The 20,697-nt window shown below is 40.6% G+C and overlaps 1 protein-coding gene and 1 long non-coding RNA gene across 2 annotated transcripts in view; both read right to left on the reverse strand.

Moving 5' to 3' along the window:
- Positions 1 to 20,697, reverse strand: part of LOC145436914 (sialate:O-sulfotransferase 2-like) — a 48,149-nt gene that overhangs the window by 12,414 nt on the left and 15,038 nt on the right. Inside the window, exons 2-3 of the mRNA XM_080314103.1 lie at positions 8,102 to 8,222; positions 4,186 to 4,337 (exon numbers count right to left, since the gene is read on the reverse strand). Coding sequence (XP_080170229.1) covers positions 4,186 to 4,337; positions 8,102 to 8,222 — 273 coding nt within the window. The remainder of the gene's footprint in view (positions 1 to 4,185; positions 4,338 to 8,101; positions 8,223 to 20,697) is intronic.
- LOC145436928 (uncharacterized) lies at positions 17,994 to 20,474 on the reverse strand. The gene is made up of 3 exons (XR_013914493.1): positions 20,179 to 20,474; positions 19,531 to 19,629; positions 17,994 to 19,162 (listed from the first exon to the last, which is right to left on the reverse strand). It is a non-coding gene; the product is annotated as an uncharacterized LOC145436928 (long non-coding RNA).

The following is a 20,697-nucleotide window of genomic DNA, read 5'->3' on the forward strand; positions in this document are numbered from 1 at the left end:
AAGTGAATTGTCACCTTTGTCTTGGTGCATCGTCCTAATACATTAGAGAAAACGGAGGGAAATTTGGACTGAAAAGATACCAATTTGTCGTTCGAATCAGAAATGTCAATAGTATTACATGATTGCGATTTGACCATCTGCGAGGAAATTGCATCCAAAGCAGACGTTCCCTTAGCGGTCATGGAGAAAGCATCGCTCCAATCGAGACCAAAAATGTTTTGCCCACGGTGTTCGTCGAGAACTACCTATTTTAAGCCAACTCGAACTTCCGAACCCACCTGCACAGTTACAGTGCAAATACCTTTCACTTGGTAATGGTATGCTGAAAGTTTCGGAGAGCCCAAAGTTTTGTACCCAGTCAATCCCACCATGGCGGAGGGTGCACCAGTGTCCCACTGTGTCGGCAACGGAATGCCGTTGATGCTGGAGTTGATCCAGAGCTGGTTTCCTACGCGTCGATATAGTTGATCAATGTCGAAGGAGAGGAGCGGCACTGAGCAGAAATTGACGGATGTGACCTGTTTCGTGATACTAGGTTTGGTAGACATGCACGCAGGTTTGATATGACCTTTACGACCACATTTCTGACATACTGCATGTCGATATTGACAGTCTTTTCTATGGTGATCGATGAAACAGCGGCTGCAGGATTTCAGTCTTTCCGGGAAGTTGCCTTGGATGGATTTGGTAGGTTTTTCCCCCTTCTGATAACTTCCCGTCATTTTGTTGACGATGGAAGTATCTTTACCGTTACTCTCGCCCTGGATAACCCTATCAGTTTCCAGCGTTCTCACGTATGTTGCGGCTACTTTGAGAACGTCGTCGAGGGATGGATTGGTTTGTGTTAGACAATGCCGTCTCACATCCGCGTGCGGCGTTTCTTTATAATGATGAGATCGCACATTAGCTCGTCAACGTAGCTCTGATCACAGCCTTCTCTTGAGCATGTGAAGTTGCAATCCTTGGAGATTCCCCGTAGAGTAGCGATCCAATCGGCGTATGACTGTCCCGGCTGCATTTTGCAATTGTAAAATTCGTACCTGGCTGCTTGTACATGAATGGAGTCCTTGAAGTGTGTAGACAACTTCTCGGTCAACGCGTCGAAAGTTTGCGCACTGACATCAGCAGCACCAAACAAATTACGTAGGAGCGAGTACGTTTCAGGTCCAACCCATGAGAGTAGACACGCTCTTTTTTTCTCCATGTTGGAAATGCCGTAAATTGCTAGGTGATGGTTGAATCGTTGCAGATATTGGTCCCATTTCTCCTTTGATTTTACAAACGAATCAAACTTGGGAGCGGTAGCTTCTGATGTTGACGTACCGGGACTCAACCTCTGTGCTAATTGCGATATAGCTTCCTCATGCTGCAGCTTTTGCTGCGTCATATCTTCTTTATGCTGTGCGCGTTGTTGGTCTAGATCTTCTCTGTGCCGAGCATTTTGCTGCTCGAGCTGAGCTTTTCGATTCGCCATTGTTTCATGTAGACTCGCCATCATTGCCTGCTGCTTCTCGAGCAGCTTCAATATACCTGAATCCATGCTTTATATTCGTCGCAGAAATAACTTTGAATCCGACTTCTGACACCAATTGTTATGTTCTTTATCTTGTTTGAACAATAACTCAATGCGACGAGGTTGCAATACAGAATCAGTATATTATCAACAAAATAACTTTAAGGCAGCGACACGATCCAGAGTGCAGTTAAATGAAAAGACCACGAGACAACAGAACACAGGATATAAATACAAGCACGACACACGAGGAAATAATGATTGGCGGTAATTACTAATCCTATAGAAAGAAAGAGTTGTACGACACTAAAACGTAAATGCACGAACATAACACATACGCTGCTATTAAGTGTTATCCTCTCTCAGCATGCCTGATCAGGTTTAACTGTAGGACTGATTGAGGAGATGAATTCGAAAATTCACGGCATGTAATTGTACATATTAAGCAATGTTCATGCCGTATAGCTTCGAGCTAGCCCATTGTAATGTAGACTATAACTTTGGTAAACCATGCCATTTCGCCATCGCCAGGAGAAATTGCGCTACTGAAATATTATTGGCATCGCTCAAGCGAGCGAGACCAAACTAAAAGAAAAACCCATTTCGTAGGACGCACTTGATTCAAAATTTTTCTTTCTTCATGGAGCGCATTATTTACCTCTACTGTAGGATTACCATATATTTTGGCTCAAATTCCGGACACTCCTTATCGCCCACGAGTGGGTTTTACAATGCGTAACGCACACATCGTCTGTCAATATGACGAGATCTTATAAAATGTTTATCCGGAATCACACCTTTGCCAAAATTACGGACAAAAGTAGGTTTTGTCGATTCTTGGAACTGACGAAAATTCGAATTTGTCAGCAGCAGATTTGCTTATTCGGGTAACACAAGAATCACACGGACGTTGCCTTTAAATACGTCTCCCCAAATAGCATACTGCGTTGCTGCGATTTCTCCGACACCACTTGGAAGTGACTCTAAAATTCACTCTGGCATGTGTCAATACACATTTTTGAAACGCTGAGTCAACTCAATTCCAGACATTTTTGCGATGTGGCTAGTGTTAAGTCAAGTCATGTTACGTGGACGAGTAAATTCGAGTCATCCCAACACTGAATAGCAGATAATGTAAGTTCGCAAGCTCTCGTATTAAAGCAGACCTGGGCAAAGTGCGGCCCGCGGGCCAAATGCGGCCCGCGAAGCTATTCGGTGCGGCCCGCGAAAGGCTTCGTCGAATTCAAAACATAAAACTTGCTTTTTGAATGACGAAAACCATAGGCTGTATCAAATGAACAGGAAATTCGTTTACTTTGAAGCCTGTCCATTAATATGCCACGATTACGCTGTCTACGTACCTGCCATGCGTAATCCGGATTCAAAATAAAGGCACTGTGGCAACGTATGAGTAGCAATTGAAGCCACAAAAAATTATTCTCTCCATATAGTTTAGTTCAAACCTTGCTTGTTGCCATTCTCACATTATGCGTTTCACGGTATGTGTTTCAATTTGTTACGAATTTTCGTAAGACAAGTCGATCAGTGCTCGCGATTACCATGACTCTGTCATATCTATCACACATAAAAGATTAACGGGCATGCCAAAAAAGAAAGCCGAAAACTGAATATCAAAGAAGGTTTAGAATTTAGAGCACTAAATATTCGCATACTGGAGTCAGGGGTAAACCCATCCTTTCCATTTTTACCGAGCAGGTCGCCGAGATTAGGAATTTTAATTAAAGTCGTTCTTACGACAAAAAACACGAAACACTCGGTCAAGAGAGGGTGAAGTTCAGAAAAACTGCAAGCTTCTCTCAACATAAAAGCTATTTAAGCTGCACACTGCTAGGATGGCAGCGACAAAGAAAATATAAGCTTTGTACAATTGCATATTCATTTCAGTGCAGTGGTTCTCGAACTGGGAGACGTGAAAGCATCAGAAGGGTGGCGCGAAGCCCAATTTTATCGAAAAATTTTCGCGCCTCGCGCGATATACTACAGCTTATAGCTGTTGCTCTGTGTATTGTCCGACTTTGATATTTCATTATTCGCTCATCAACAGCCATAATATCCAATGCCAGCAAACTATTCGTAAGGATTGCTAGCATTATGCTTGCATTTTGTGATATCATGATAAGGGGGCTCAAAATTGTTAACTATCATAAAGGGAGACGTGCCTAAAAAGTTTGAGAACCACTGCTTTAGAGTCTTAATAGAAGAACGTGAATAGGGTTTTGAAGAGAGCTAAAATGTATCATGTTTAACATTGTTTCGAATCATGACAGCAAATAGATATTTTTTTAATTAACCGTCACTTTCTCCTTCCCTAATATCAACACATTCAAGGAGCAGCATTTATTACCAATGTGATTTAGAAATAAAATTAAAATACGCTGGAGAATATAGCCAAAATTTTTCACTCGGCCCGCCAACGTATTTATTTTTCTCATTTGGCCCGCGGAGGAAAATAATTGCCCACCCCTGTTAAAGGATCATACCCCGAGGAATGCCAGACGGACACCTCCACAGCGCAATGTCAACTATTCTTATTGTAAAACATTTATATGACGTATATGAATAATCTATCATCTGAACTTAACACTATTTCACTTTTCAAATAACCGTGGCTAATGCCAAAAGTCATATTGTGGTAATTCAAGTTTACATACCTTTTTCACAGTTCCTGACTTTCATGTATATGTCAAAACTTTTGGATGAATTACATCCCAGAGCGAGATCCCAAGCTTCAGGGGAAATGAAGCCATCCGCCCTTTCGCCACAAAGACAACTCTCATTCCTCAGACCGGCGTATAGTCCACCACTGAAAGAATACAATTGCCGATTTTGTCGATGTTTGGCCAACGTCTAACATGCTTGCGAAATAATAGTTGAAAATATCTCGCGATGCGCCACTAAGGATTGAATGCCGTCTAAACCAGGGGCGTTCAACGTTTTGTGCCTTTCATGGCCACATTTCGACAACATATACAGCGTGAGGCCGAGTTCCAGCAGAGAGTCGTAATAGCCTATACTCGGACCCGAAATATCCATGTTAAATTGGCTACCGCACCGCGGACAGCCCGTGTGATGTTCTGTGCCATCACTGTTTTCTTGTGAAATAAACCGTGCACATGAGCGGAACGCCCTCACAGGCTTACTATATGCAGAAAACTCACGAGTATTATTGATTTGAAAAGTTCTTGGCATTGATTTGTCAAGATTTCCTAGTCGCGCGGCGCGCCAACATATCATCCGCTTTATGTAATATCATCAACTAATGTAGTATTTAATGTATGGAACTTTGAGTTAATGAAACGAAATACTTCCTCGGGACATTGATGATTGAGAGACATTTATGATATTCTTTTTCGCCTGCACCGCTGAAATGCTTTAACGCTCGACTTCCAATACGACCCCGTTTTTAGTACCCTCCATGCTATCTGTTGTTGCTGAGCGCCGAGCAGGATTGCTGCGGATGTCAGTTTTCGAGTCTTTGGGGTCTGACCCGGCAAGGGATCGAACCCACGACCTACCGATCAAGAAGCCGAACGCATCACCATTACACTATCTCGCTCGGTTGGGTGACAATTTTCCCAAATCTTATTTTGGGCCTTGACTTGCATTCCGTCAAGTAATAGAGCACATTTCACAAGAAGCTGTCGTCAGAAAAATATCGTCCGCTATAGGTACTTTCACTGGCCCAAGCCCAAATGAACAGTCAATAGCAGAGATACATACTTTTTCATTACATTACTATAGTTAACGACAAAGTAGTAACGTACATCACAAGCTATGATCCCTTCTTTTTGCGGTCAATATATTTGTGATAATACATAATACATTGGAGGTTCTGTAAAACGCAAAATCATTGAATGAATGAAATTGAACGCTCTCACAGGTCACATCAGCGTATCGAGAACAATCCGAACATATGCAAGATACAGCGATTTTTATCGACACCGATTACTTGATGACTTGTCAATTGTCTCGTCAATTGTGCTCCGAGTCGCGATCCAATCCAGATTTCTGAAACGCCGAGTCATGTCAAGTCATACGAGAAAGATGACTCGAGTCTGACTCGAGTCATCTCAACACTGAATCACACTAACATGTAACTTACAAATGACAATATACATACATTTGAACACTTAAAATGATTATATCAAATATCCTCAATTACAATTAGAAATATACCAACATGAAGCCTATTCGAATCACAAGATATCGAAGACTGAGGATACGGCGCACTACCTATCTGGGTTGTAATGACTCGACTCGAGTCGCGATTTTTTGATGACTCGACTTGACTCGAGTCACTTTCTTAAAAATCAAAAATAACTCGACTCGACTCGAGCCAATTTGTGCATTGACTCGACTTGTACTCGAGTCATTGCGCATGACTTGGACTCGAGACTGGGTCTACCAAGACAGGCTTTTCATTGTACTTTCGAAGAATAGTAAAGTTATCACACCATTATTAGTTCGTCTATCAGTACTGGTACTTGAAAGTGCTACAAGAAACTTTTAAGCGAGGAAAATTAGTATATTATGAATACGAATCATTCAATATCACCAAGCAGAGCTGTAAAAAGTGGGTTTCACGTGACACTCGGAACTGAACAGTCAACACAATGACTTGGACTCGGACTCGAGTCAAAACACCATGACTCGGACTCGACACTATACTCCGAGACTTGGACCTGGACTTGACTCGGTAACGAATTGAAAATGACTCGACTTGACTCGAGTCAAAACTATTCGTCACTCGGAGCATTGTGACTTGGTTACAACGCTGCTGCAATACAGGCGACATGACGGAATGTCATCGATGGTCTTCTTGAAATGGCGCGGGGTTCCGTTACGTTATGACAGCTCGACGTCCAGGACAATGCCATAAGAGGATTCAACATTACTATTAGGTAGGAGATAGCCGTGAAGCACCAGCAAATTTTCAATATCATATGCCCATCACGTATTGTATCCTTTGACACAGCTTGATTATCTTACACTCAACGCAGTTTAGTACCATGTGCCTAACTTTCTGTAATCGTTGCTGGTGTCCGGTATAATGTAATGTATTGAGTCCGGATGCTATACAGTTGGAGATTGAAATTGTACCACTGCAAAATGACCTCCACCTCAAAGCGCACTTGACTGCACCATACTTTTGGTGCCTTGTTGACACGGAAAAGTACAGTGGTGTGGGCGCAGCAGCTACGAAGCTTACAAGCATGTTTTGTTCAACTTATCGTTGTGAATCAGCCTTTTCGGGCCTGCACTTCTTAAAAAAAAACATAGAACACGCCTCATTGATGCAGATCTGGAAGATTCACTTAGAGTTGCAGTGTCACGTTACCTACCAGAGTACATGATGTCCAGTCCAAAGTGTGACAAAATTTATTTAAAAAATTTAGTTGACTGTTGTTGCATAATTTATACAAACATCGTGCGAAATAATTCATGTTAGTGGCTAGCTATAGTTGAAATCAGATGTTTTGATTTTGCAAGACTGTCTTAGAAGTCTTTCCGCAATTTCATTCCTGCTAGTGCCCGAATATCAAAGTGGAAATTCAGTATAGTACGGGTAAACGGTGGGAGTAAATGGCAGCACGTCGCTTCACTCAGTACCCAAGAAGTAGCTCTTGGTTGCAGAAACGTTGGTGACTTTAACGAAATATATTGTTAACGCCATTTTAATAGTGATCAATGAGGAGTGTTATAAAACCTTACCTAATTCCTTGAAGTGAAAACCCGATAAGACCTTTGTGAATCGTGTGAATATAGATAAGAGAAATAAATCGTACGATGTTTTGGTGCATATAATCTCTCGTGGCTATACTATATTATATACGCATGTAATACCACGTAGAAACATTCATTCATACATTCAATTCAATTTATGATCGGAAAGATATTACGTCGTCGTACGTTGATTCAATAAAGTTACAAGTCGTGGAGACAGAAACAAAACATTCGTCCGTGTGATATTCGAATACGTGTGCAATAGACCGACTTCGTGGTACGTCAGCCAACGAGCCAATCCACGGCGTGGATTGCCGGTCGTCGAACGGAAAGATATACGCAACGAATGCTACAAGTAACCTTCTGGAGTCACACAAGTATAACATCTACAAACATTGGCTCTGCGTTATATACTGACCACTGCATTAGAGCAACAGTGATCGATAGGCAGGAGCTAAACAGGAAAGTTCCACAACCGTTCCAGGACAATATGATTTAACGTCAGACATCCCACGAAATTTATATGACCCTCGCAATGGAGTCCACCAGAAAGGAAAATTGATGAATCTGCCTTATAATCGGCGTGTTACCTAATAGCTGCATACTATTAAGCATTATCGTCGGCTCTGTTATTTTCAACCGTTCGAGACACACCCAATTGACAATGCGACTGAATAACAGTGTAAAAGGACAGCACGATATTCAAACGAGCAAGTTCGGCCAATTTAACAATGTAGCACCCACCTCGGGCTCTTACCGCATCATAAATGTTATTTCCAAGACTTTCTTTTAGCCAAATTTGTGAATATTAGATTAATATGAATGTTTTTACGCAGAACTCACCTGCCGTAACATTTGTCTAAACATTCCATTTTAGTATCGTTTCCCGTCGTCCTTCCAAGTTTCACCTGACGATATGATTTTTTTTTTGAGGCGTCAGGGACGAAGCATCCGAGATATTTTTCTGTAAATATAATTTCAAGAGACTCTTGGTATACAGAACTTCTGTATACAATTGAATCATATATTCATGTTGAAATACACTCGAATATTCTTGGCTGAAACTCGTCAGGGGTAATTGACAGCCACTATACTAGAGAATTGAGAAGAACATTGCATAGCAACAATCATAATCTGGCGATACGATTGTCGATTTACCATGTTCTTTCCATTCTCGACTAGTGGCTTGCAATACCCACTAACGAGTGTCAGGCGAAAATATCCGGTTTATTTCATTATGAATATATTATTATGTAATTGCATTCATAGATATATTGACAATTAATTCAATTTTACTGAAATGCTGGCCTGAATAGGTTTATCAACTTGGCCGCAACGACTTGTCCCAGTAACTAGCGTCGCTGGTCGCACTTGAAGCAGTGTCGATCAAGTAAGCGTACGTTTATTCGCATTGAAATCAATGACTATTCAGCGGCTGCAGATGAGACTAAGATTTATTAACGGACCACTGATTTCCACAAATCTAAAAATGATGGACTGCGTAAACAGCTCAGCACCGTAATGTAAGTTGGATCCAGAGAAAATATAGTATGCGCCCGTTTTCATGTAGCTATAGACCAGGAGTGCCTAACCTTTTCGCCCTTAACGGGCAAATTTCGATTGCATCTATACCGTATGGCCACGTCCCAGCGGAAAGTCGTGTAGTACAACCTGGACGGCAAATATCCATGCAAAATAGACTACCCGGGGACTTCGCATCGTGAACAGGCCTTGCGGTTTTAGAGACATGATTGGTAACTTGTGATATTCGTTGAGGAGTATGGCATTTCGTATAATGCAGACTTTAAAGAATTCTACATAGTGCTGTCAGCTACTAAAACTTGCACATTTAGAATAATGTGAAATCGCAACAAACACAGCTCATAATGTATAGCGACCAATCCACGACAAATCGTGAAGCAAAATTACGGTAGTGTCTTCGGAGTATACAAGGTGTCGGATGACAATCTTTATAAAAATAACACCATAAACAATAAAACAAAGCTCAGCATAGCTTTTCGCTCCACATTGACGGCTATGGTGATGATGTAGGCCTACAATCAATCCCAGTGACAAGTTGATGCTTTACCACGTGACATTTATCATAGGAAGCGATTTGGGAGTTGATGAACACTTCAAAGCACAAAAAAAAATTTACGGGCATGTATGACAAATATATAACTCGCAGACAACAAATGTACGTAACATAGCTCTACGAAACTTGTCCGACATTCGCGATATCAATTTGGGGTGAATTATTTTTCTCTGCCCGTCGCTTTTGTACTACTTTCTGCTCATATTGCGAGTACGGGACTATTCGTGCCGATTTCCGGCCTTTTCGACCACCGAACATATTTGGCCAGCCAGCGACGGTCATTTTTCGTCAAGGTTTTGTGGCTGCCCATCTATTTGGCAGCGCACTTTCTCAGTTGTATGTTGGCCAAAACTTCACGTCTTCATGACCCGACGCAGAAGGGGTTGGCCTCGAAATGAATGTGTCTCATAGGCCCCTACTCGCTCGTTGAACACCCCTAGACTAGAGCATCCTAACAGTCCTCGACGAGGTTTTCCAGAGAAACCACTCAGACAAATCTTATCATGAATTCAAACAAATTTGTGTAATACATAGGTCGGCACTTTTTCATGAACAATTCATATTTTATACGTGTCTTCCGTATTGGGTACTGTACCCAACACAATGACCTTGGATATGTCAAAAATTATTCACAGAAAATCTCGCGAGGCGCGAAGAAATTTGTTGGCCGGAGATTCAACAAATATTGCATAAGTGATTTTTGGTACAGAACTTCAGAATAACGCGAAACAATAACTTCATATTGTTAATTTATTCGCTAAGAGCTTTTCGACTAACTCTCATCAGAAGCGAACGTTAGTGATGGGGTGAATCAAATTCGAAATGTAAGAACTATTTTGTCTGTATGACGTAGTAATAACAAAAACAAACAACTAGTAGACGGGCTAGATACGGTAGTAACGGTACAAAACAAACGTTAACGAGTACATATTCGGTTATAAATAGCCGAAAACACAACACATAACATTAATGAAATATTCCAAGAGTGTAGAGGCGTTCCTTCTGGCGACAGAGAATCGGCTTTCGCAGCTTTATGATCGTAGATTCCAGGACCTTTAAATGAAAAAGAGAACGGCCACGAGCAAGTATAGAAAATTGACTGTCATTGTAATGATCAGCACATTCTGGATGGGATAAGAGATGCTGTCCAATAGCCGAATTACAAGCAGTAACTTGATCATAATCACGCAGTGTGTCAACAGACTGCGATGAAAGAGTTGGAGAAACATTATTTATTCTAATTTGCCGTGGGACATGCTGGCGGATTCTTTGCTGCAAGCGCTGAGACGTGCGACCTACATACCGACTGTCACGTCGGCACGTGTATTCATATAGTATGTTGCTTTGATTTGTCGCAGGTAGCACATCCTTTTGCGTTGCAGGCATCAGAGATTTCGTCATGAAGATCATCTGAGGTTCTACTTGTGAAAAACAATGGCTCACTGACGATTTAATTTGTTTTTCAAACCTATTGGACACTTTCCCAATCCAAGGAAGATGTAAATAAACAGGACATTTTCTAGGTCCAAACGGTTTAACTTTTCTGAAATCTTTGATTTTACGATCTATGGTCATTTTTATGATATGATCAGGATAACCAGTTGACTGAAAGATTGACCGAATGTTCTCCAGTTCAGAATCAAGTTCAGAGCCCTGTGTACCAGAGTTCTTATCAAATTTACTTTACGTTTTACTGGACAGAAAGAATCCCACGAAATGTATTGCCCACTGAATGTAGGCTTACGGTAAACTGATGTAACAAAATTAGCACCCGTCTTTTCCACTACAACATCAAGGAATGCTAATGAATTATTAACCTCTTTTTCCATGGTGAATTTCAGTGATGGGTGAAGACCATTCAATTTGCTCAGAAACAAATCACACTGGGATTCATTTTCAAATATGGCGAAGGTGTCATCAACATATCTTTGATACATTATTGGTCGATCAATATCTTCGAATAACCGTTTTTCGTAATACCCCACAAAATGATCAAGTTACTGCTTGTAATTCGGCTATTGGACAGCATCTCTTATCCCATCCAGAATGTGCTGATCATTACAATGACAGTCAATTTTCTATACTTGCTCGTGGCCGTTCTCTTTTTCATTTAAAGGTCCTGGAATCTACGATCATAAAGCTACGAAAGCCGATTCTCTGTCGCCAGAAGGAACGCCTCTACACTCTTGGAATATTTCATTAATGTTATGTGTTGTGTTTTCGGCTATTTATAACCGAATATGTACTCGTTAACGTTTGTTTTGTACCGTTACTACCGTATCTAGCCCGTGTACTAGTTGTTTGTTTTTGTTATTATTACGTCATACAGACAAAATAGTTCTTACATTTCGAATTTGATTCACCCTATCACTGACGTTCGCTACTGATGAGAGTTAGTCGAAAAGCTTTTAGCGAATAAATTAACAATATGAAGTTATTGTTTCGCGTTAAATATTGCATAGTTATTAACAGATCACTTTGGTACCGTGGCGAACCGAAATTAGACCTTTTAGTAACCCTTGAAGAGGGGGGATTAGCATTACATTGTTTGCCAATGTGAGGCTGTAATGATGGTATTTACTACTATCTTCTTGCCTCTTGCGAATCGAACCGTTATTACGAAAATAGGATGATTGCTCAGAGAAATAAAGCGGACAGCCTACTTGACGTCATTTTTTCTCAGATGGGCTGATGCACTATATGCCTGCCATTACATCCGCTTTTGATTACGTAATAATTATAATGCGCAAATATTAATTCACTACGTCTGGTGCGAGACAAAAGTTACTGTAATAGCTACGATTAGTGATGCGTCGTAAGTCAAACATGTTTATTATGATTGCATCGCAACGACAAAAGTTAGGAAGCCACTGCACTGGAATTACCTATTAGGTTTATTTGAATTATTCCACGTCAAAAACTAACAATTATTTACGATTTTCATCCACACTGGAAGTTCTATCATCAGCACAAGTGTGCACTATCCCACAGGTTGAAAGGCACTGATCCAGGATATTTCTACGCTGTCTAAAACCTGAGTGCGAGTTGGCAAATAGTCCGTTTCTCTTTGAATAACATCTCAATCAACTGGTCACCATAACTTCCATCACTTTGCAGACGTTACTTCTTAGGGAAATTGGCCTGTGCGATTTCGGTGGTTCTGGGTCCTTTCCTTTTTTAGTATTGGGACGATCGTTGCATTTTTTCCATTCAAGTGGGATAGAATCCTGGTCCCAACTAGCATCATATATAGAGAGAGGGTGGTTCAAGACACTCAGGGAAAGTTTTTAACATTGGTGATGTGCTCTGGCGAGATGTTGCGGCGTACTTGAAATCGTCAATTGAAAAGGTGACGTCGGTTTGAAACATTGAAACATTACCGCTTGCATCTCGTCCGCCTCGAAATTCAATCGTAGTTGTGAAAAGGTATCGGTGTGACTCTCGTTACTGCTCATCAGTGTTGGGATGACTCGAGTCAACTTTTTCGTGTGACTTGACTTGACTCGAGTCACTTTGGAAAAATGACTTGAATTGACTTGACTCTGTCGTTGAGAAATGTGGTTTGGCTCGTGACTTGGAGCAAACTTGACGAGTCAATTTCAAGTCATCAAGTAAACGGTGTCGAATAAATCACTGTATCTTGTGTATATTCGGATTGTTCGCGATACGCCGATGTCACTTGTGAGAGCAACCAGTCATTCATTGATTGTACCTGTCACTGATCCTCCATTGTTAGATCACAAACAAATTGACCGCAAACGAAATGAACATAGTTTACGTTGTCTCAGTACAGAGGTCTCAAACTCAAATGTACTCGCGGGCCAATTTCCTAGTTTTTAATGAAGCCGCGGGCCGCAGCTTCAATATTATGGATATTCAATGTATAATTTCCAAGTATGCCTTAATTGACGGGACTTTGCAGCAAGGCTGTAACCACGTCAGAAGGCTCCAAGTCACTAGTCAATCTCACTTTTATAGTTTTGACTCGGTTTAAGTCGAGTCATTTTCAATTAACCGAGTCAAGTCCGAGTCCAAGTCAGCGAGCAGAGGGTCGAGTCCAAGTCATGGTATTATGACTCGAGTACGAGTCCAAGTCACTGTGTTGACCTCTCAGTTTCCAGTTCAACACACTTTTTATAACTCTCAGTAATATCGAATGAATAATATACCAATTTTCCCACTTTTAACAGTTTCTGGCCGAATCTTCAAGTACCAGTACCAGTAGATGAAATCTCAATAGTGTGGATACTTTACTATGCTTCGAAATTACAATGAAATGTCGGTCTTGGCCGTCCGAGTCTTGAGTCATATGACTTGATTCGAGTCATGCGCAATGACTCGAGTCAAAGTTGAATCAATACAGAAATTGACTCGAGTCGAGTCATTTCCGTATTTTGAGAAAATGACCGGAGCCATGTCGAGTCATAAGAAAATTGTTTAAATCGAACGAATGTAGTGCATGCGCTTTTATTCTCCCGAATGTGTAGATGGGTACCATATCAATTTGTTTCGACTTCTCGAGGCTTCGTATACGATCCTCTATTTGGCTGGTAATGACTGCATGTAGCATGTGACTATATACAATTATTCACGTATTTATTAACAGTTCTACGTATGCGTGAGCGATACAGTACCTTTTTGCATGTATACTCAACTTTATATTCGTTATTTGATTCAAAATAAATAGCCAGTCATTCTGCCTTAAACACAGCTAGCAAATTGTAATGAATTTGAAGGATCCCTGATACTTAGACAATTCATTTTGACTTGAATTATGACTTGAACCGTGACTTGACATGACTTGACTCGAGTCACCTCTAAAAAACGAGTGACTTGACTTGACTCGAGTCACCTTCAAAAATCGATTGACTTGACTTGACTCGAATCAAACTGTCCAATGACTCGTGAGTTGAAGGTAGTGACTTGCTCCCAACACTGCTGCTCACCATAGCAAAGTGTGAAGTCCTAGCCCAGTGGTTCTCAATCTTTTCGAACTCACAGTGCCGTCTCACAGGGAATAATTGTTCGCGGTGCCCAGTAGCACTCCGGATGCCATGAGTGGCGAGTAGCGAATATAGTGGTACGTTGTACCACTGCAATACAAATGGGAGGCGGTCTCCCGTCCAAAATCAATTACTATGTGTTGGAGGTTTATCTAAGCTCTTTCCAGACCTGCGATCTGCATAAATAGTGTCTAACAAAAAGTCTGGAGCGAAACTTGGCCGTGCTTGTAGTGTGCTTGTCAGGAAGCAATAAGGAATGTATGGTAAAATGACCGGCGATGTCGGAGATTTGGCAAGATGATGACTATAAAATGATACAGAAAAGGTTATCAACGTACGTCAGGTCACTGTTCAGCCTCCGATTAGGATGGATGGGGGAGACTACAATAGAAAAAGGTTAACACCTTCGGCCACATCTCAACATCACGGCCCAATTGCATGAGTGATGACCTTTTGTGTAGTTATCGCCGCACCAAATGCTACTATATGTGGGCGAATTAGCGTATCACCATTATTGACGGAGGATGCCCGTTTGATTTATGGAAGTAGTTTTTCCGAAGCGGCGGAGATTTATATGAAATGCACCTCCCCAACGTCACTGTGCTCAGAGCATCCCTACAATGAATATCCCAGAAAAATACCCGATCAAAGACCAATCCAAGGAAGAGAATGAAAAGAGCGGGGAAACCTAAAAAATATAGATAATGATCGAGCACTGACATTAGGCTAATGAGAAATCCAGATTGAGAAACCGTAACCGGTCGTTTCGACATCATTCTATCTGTTCACTGCATCGCATTGTACATCGTGCGTCTTGATCGAGTAAAAATAACAGAACCACCGATTATGCGACACTCAGAATTTTGATTCCCTAATTTTTGTTATGCGTCGAACTTGTTCACCCCACGTTCTCGTGGCACCTCTGAGCAGTCCAATTGGCACGCTGGTTGAGAACCATTGCCACAGCCTGTCTGCTTTCGATTTATCATCGGGCATTGTCAGAATGTGAGAGAGGACGAACTTGATGCGTCGTACGAGCTGCCCTCGGAAATTGAATATATTACTCTCCAGATATTTGATAGGTTCGTTTTCCGAGTTAATGATCCGCAAAAGCTTTCCCAACTCGCTTGTTTTGCTTGTAAAATATAGTTCTTTGGCACTCTGCTCGAATTCTTCTGACGGATACTATATCGTTAAGATTGAATGATTTTTTCATTTGGTGGTGGTGGTTTCATTTGGTGTTGGTGGTCTATTTACGCCTGATCGCTCGGCTACAAAGGTCATTTAACCAGGTGACTGGTTTTTTAGCACAATGCTTTGATCGGGATATAGACCTTGACGCTGCTGATGTGATCGCGTATGCGTGATACTCTCAGTCCTTAGATTGGGTCACATCGTCGGGATAAATGGACGTGATCTCTAAGAATCCAGGAGTTCGGAAAAACTTTTTAGACTCCACGAATCCACTGCCATTGAAGTTCTTATAGTCCTTACATTGCAAGAAGTGCGTACCACGAAATGATCACTTTCCAGTACTTGATCGGTAACTGTCGAGTTACATTTACTGGCAACATCCGGCGAAGTAATCGGTATAGGTAAAGAAGGGACCCCTGTGAGTTGGCATTGAATGCTAGGATAAGGCCTGTAGGAACTGACGAGTTCAAAATTACGACATTGTATTTTCCCATGGCATCTTAAAAATGGATTCCATGGTTGTTTGCTACCGTGCGCCAAGTGGAGTCGTGTGCGTTAAAGTCGGCAAACATGATGGACTTTGCGGTTAGTCTTTCAAGGAACTCCAGGTCCCTTGGTGGTAGTTGATAGTACGTGGACATGTAAACGCTACATAATTTATATCAAGACCTCCCGAGTACAGGGCACGTTCTTGCCTATAGAACAGGGATGGCCAACTATAACGCAGGGTGAATGTCTTACATTGTTAACTTGTATAATCTGACTTGTAAGATTCTCTGGGTATATCTCCCCTTTCGACGGACCAGCGTCCAACGGCAGTGAACGTCTTGACTGATGTACGACCAATGATATATATACAATGATTGGAAACTGCCACGCCCCCTAACGCTGTAAGGTTTACTCCCGCCGAAATCAGCGTGTGCGCGGATAAGGTTGACTGCATACACTTCATTGAGTAATGTTGACCGTGGTGGAGTACTGCTATCACCTTTGCTGGCAGTTATTCCACTGTTTTTTCGTTTGTTGGTTGATTGTTAACAGGTTTTGCGAGCATAGTGAGACAGTACTGCATACTAAGGTCTAATCAAACTTCCGCCAATGCGCAATATTCAGGTACTGACTAGCTGCTTAGGTTTTTGTACCTGTGGATGAGCGTAAAAAAGCTTGGAAAATTAGGACAGATTGAGATTCGAACATTTTAAAGCATCAATTACGCCATCTGATATCTTGAAAGCGAAACTGATTAAGATGCTTTTGTGAGTAATCTTATTGCTGGTGGGTGGCCAACCTGAAAATTCGATGAGACCCATTTAACAGAAAGCAATTTTATTGAAGGCTACTATAATATTTATAACTCTTTTTTCTCACTAATAGTTGATTGATGAATAGTTGGTTGCGTCAGATGTGAGATAGTGTTGCATACCAGGGTGTGCTAAAACCTCTGCCAATGCGCATTTGTTTAAAGTTTCAGCAAAACGTTTTTGTACTGGCGCCAAATATGAATGGGCGGAAAACCTTGAGAAATTTATAAGGAGCATGCGTCAATATCGTGGCTGGATCAATTGTACAAAAAAAGACGATTTAAAGATTTGCGAACTTCATTCGCGTCATCTGATTTGTTGAAAGGTGAGGAAATGATTCTATACTGTAGCCTACTCTTCATCATTGCATAAGCACTACAGAGTGGTGGGCTACCTTGGCTATATATTTTGATTCCTATGGTAGTTGACTGGTAAGCTGTTGAAACGAGTTTCGTTTTAATGTCTAATGCATTTGCTCTTGCGTATAGGACACAAATCGATCAAATTGCAAATTGGAGCAATTCCAACCTTAAATTTGCCTGTAAATTGGCTAGATTGTGTTCTCATGACTTTATAGCTGTGTCGAAAACTTCATCGCGAATATTTCAGCAATGCTGTTCACGGTGATGTTTCATGTGTCTAACTACTTCTGATTTTTTGCATTTTCAGTGAAAGAGAATATTGTATTCAGTACAACGAAAGACGGAATGGTAGGATTCGTTGATCTTGGGGAGTCGAGACCTGTAGATGATGATGAACCATGCAGTTACACACGCTGTTCAAGTTTATGCCAGTGGCCTGGTAACGTCCGTTTCCAAACCCTTGGCATACTGCGCAACAAAGTCGGTGGCTTCATTTCGACTTTCGAGTAGGCCTATATTCTGGAAATGTGTCGGCATCCTGGAGGATTGTGGATTTCGGGTAGCTGCGTTTGTTGCTGATGGACTCAGTGCAAATCGCAAGATTTTCCAAGAGCGTACACTGTAAATTTTGAAGTGTTGCTCAACCCGGAAAATTGAACACGAAACGTGATCCAAAAATTGAACGCCTAGAAGTGTTGCGAAGTGTTTAAATTAAAAGTGTTTACCTAAAAAGTGTTCAGGCTCAAAGTGGCTGGTTGACTAGTCACCGGAACGCAGGACTCAAAATGAAATCAGATTTTATTGATTCATGAATAGATGACGCTTATAATACCCAACCTGGGTGATTAAATACGTGCAAACATAGAAATTTCCAATAGCTGCTGTGACAGGGTTTCATAAATTCAGATCAGCAGTTGAAACCGTTTCCGGAATAGTCCATGAAATCACGAACATCACAAATGATCAAGAGCAAACTCACTACAAATATCATGCAACTCGTTCATTCATGAAAATGAATGCATAGGGAATTAGGGATAGTGATAACAAAATATCATTTAGTATCTTTAACTCTCGTGACAATGGCATGGAATCAAATTCATTGGTTACGTCCGTTAACGGAAAACATGATCAACACAAATCATTAAAACTTATTTAAAATTGATCAAATTATGGCTTGTAAATTTCTAATTTCATTGTAAATAAACAAACAATGAATGTATCAGTTTCACTACCCCTACCACGATAAACAAGTAACAAAGTATTTTTTTACTCTTAATGAAATTGGGCCTGCTAACCAGGCATCAAAAATATTCTTGGGCTTGCATTACAAGTATTTATATCAGGTTAATGCCAATCACTTTTGTTTAAATAACAAAGAAATCGTTTCTTTGAGTCCATACAAATTTTGCAGATTTACAGAAAAGATTTTGTTGTTATTTACCAGTCTGCTGCAAAATATGAAATCTGGAAGTCATTAGGGCACTGGTTCTTGAACATTTTTGGACACGCCCCGTTATGATAGCAAAAAAACTTCACACATCCCTTATCGTCGTATCATGAAATTAAAAAAAGCAACCAGAACGCTAGAAATCCCAACTGATAGTTGGATGGCAGTGACGGTAATAGTTGTTGATGAGAGAATATTCAAATATTGAATTCTGACCATACACAGAGAAATAAGTAGAAGCTGCCATGTGCGAAAAATATTTTAGTTGACAGCGGCTTCACGCCCCTTTAAATGCTTTCTCCTGTTTGAGAACCACTCCTTCAGGGTATGACAATCCAATGCATAGTAGCTCAAAACGTCAACAATGTTTCTGAATACTACATTTTCACCGAATCAGTTTTATATTCTTGGCATCAGCTACAATCCAGGATCGGTCAATCTCTGATTCGTGGCGTGCCATGGTGTTTGCTTCTTTTCTACTGGTCGACTCCAAGTTGCGCTCCTTGAAAATGTGATTAAATTCTAAAGTTTTAAATATGTCAGGGAAGATTCTAAATTTTATGCAGAAATAAATATAAATATTTCACACATGCAGGTTACACAAGCGCAGGAAAGGCGGTCGGGTACATGTGAAATCCTATCACTGAAAAGGACTAAAATTCGCATAACGACTAATAAAAATATCTTGAATTAGGTCTGCGTTTTTTTCAATTCGGCCATTTTGACATTTACATTGACATTCAGACGCACAGGCCACAGTGAGGATGCAGAACTGTAACTCAGAATGAAATTTATAGCAGAATGTCTATGTACGTCTACGAACGGTCTATGTAAATTTGTATGGTCCACAAAACAGAAAGATTACGATACCTGTTTCAATAAGACATGCGCTTGGGTCTTGGATTGTATTAGCTTGTCTTTCAATTTGGCTTGGAGAAGAAGACAGTTGACTTCATCAACCTCGTTTTGCTGAAAATGTAATTGATTGCAAACAAGATCCGAAAATAAATATAGTAGAATCCTTATTCCTATGGGTTTGGATTTCCATTACAATAATTGACATACGGTAGGCTTTACATATAACTTCGATTCTAAGATTTCATAGCTGCTTTGAATTGAGACGAGAAAATATATAAGACAAAGGACACATTGATTGTCATTAGCACAAAAAACTTTGTGACATCTTATCGAAGGTGTTGAATACTTTTCCTTCAAATTGTTCTCAATCTTTCAAAATCCTTCCTTCCTGATTAAATTTAATTAACGAAATTATTTGGAATTAGCACGACATGGGAAATGATCTCAATTTGATGTTACAAGTATAGTTCAGTAAGCAGTAGTTTAAATACAAGTTACCCCAGCTCTTTACATTCAAGAACACCTCTGTTCAATGTACACAGATCAAGCCTCTCTTCAGCTCATATCGCATATATAGATAGTTATTGAGAAAATTAGGACTGCAAAAACCAGCACATTACATAATCAATGGTGATATATAAAATGAATAAATAGACTTACATAATCACATGTTTCCATGGGTTCTTGAGGCAAAAGTATTATCGCAAAAGATGACTGCACCGGCACAAAATCCGTTCAGATGACTCCTCACGTCACTATCAACATTGTCTGTTAGCACATGCACGGTAGAACCAGGGGGTCTTTTCGAAGAGTCGACACCAGTTGTATGAATTTGAAGATCAATCCAAGACTGTTGAAAAGAAAATACTTGTTTCAAAAATTTGCAATACAAGGGAACTATTCAATATTCGAACAGCTTCTTCGAGGTGCAAAACTTCAATATAAAATTGAAAAGTTTATGCATATTGAAATGAGCCCGAATATTTTCGGCTGAGACTCGTCAGCAACTAGTGTAGAGAACTCGAAAGAACGTTGTACATCAAAAATCGTATCACAAAATATGACGTCACCAGCATTCAGTATTACGCAGATATCAGACTGGATACATTTGTATGTGACAAAAGGGTGTCTTTCACAGAACAAATAATTATTGTAATGGAAAGTTGCATGTGACCGTAC

Source organism: Botryllus schlosseri, chromosome 4 (genome assembly GCF_051294905.1).
Source record: "Botryllus schlosseri isolate E-star chromosome 4, Bs_hap1, whole genome shotgun sequence".
In the NCBI taxonomy this organism is placed as follows: domain Eukaryota; kingdom Metazoa; phylum Chordata; class Ascidiacea; order Stolidobranchia; family Styelidae; genus Botryllus; species Botryllus schlosseri.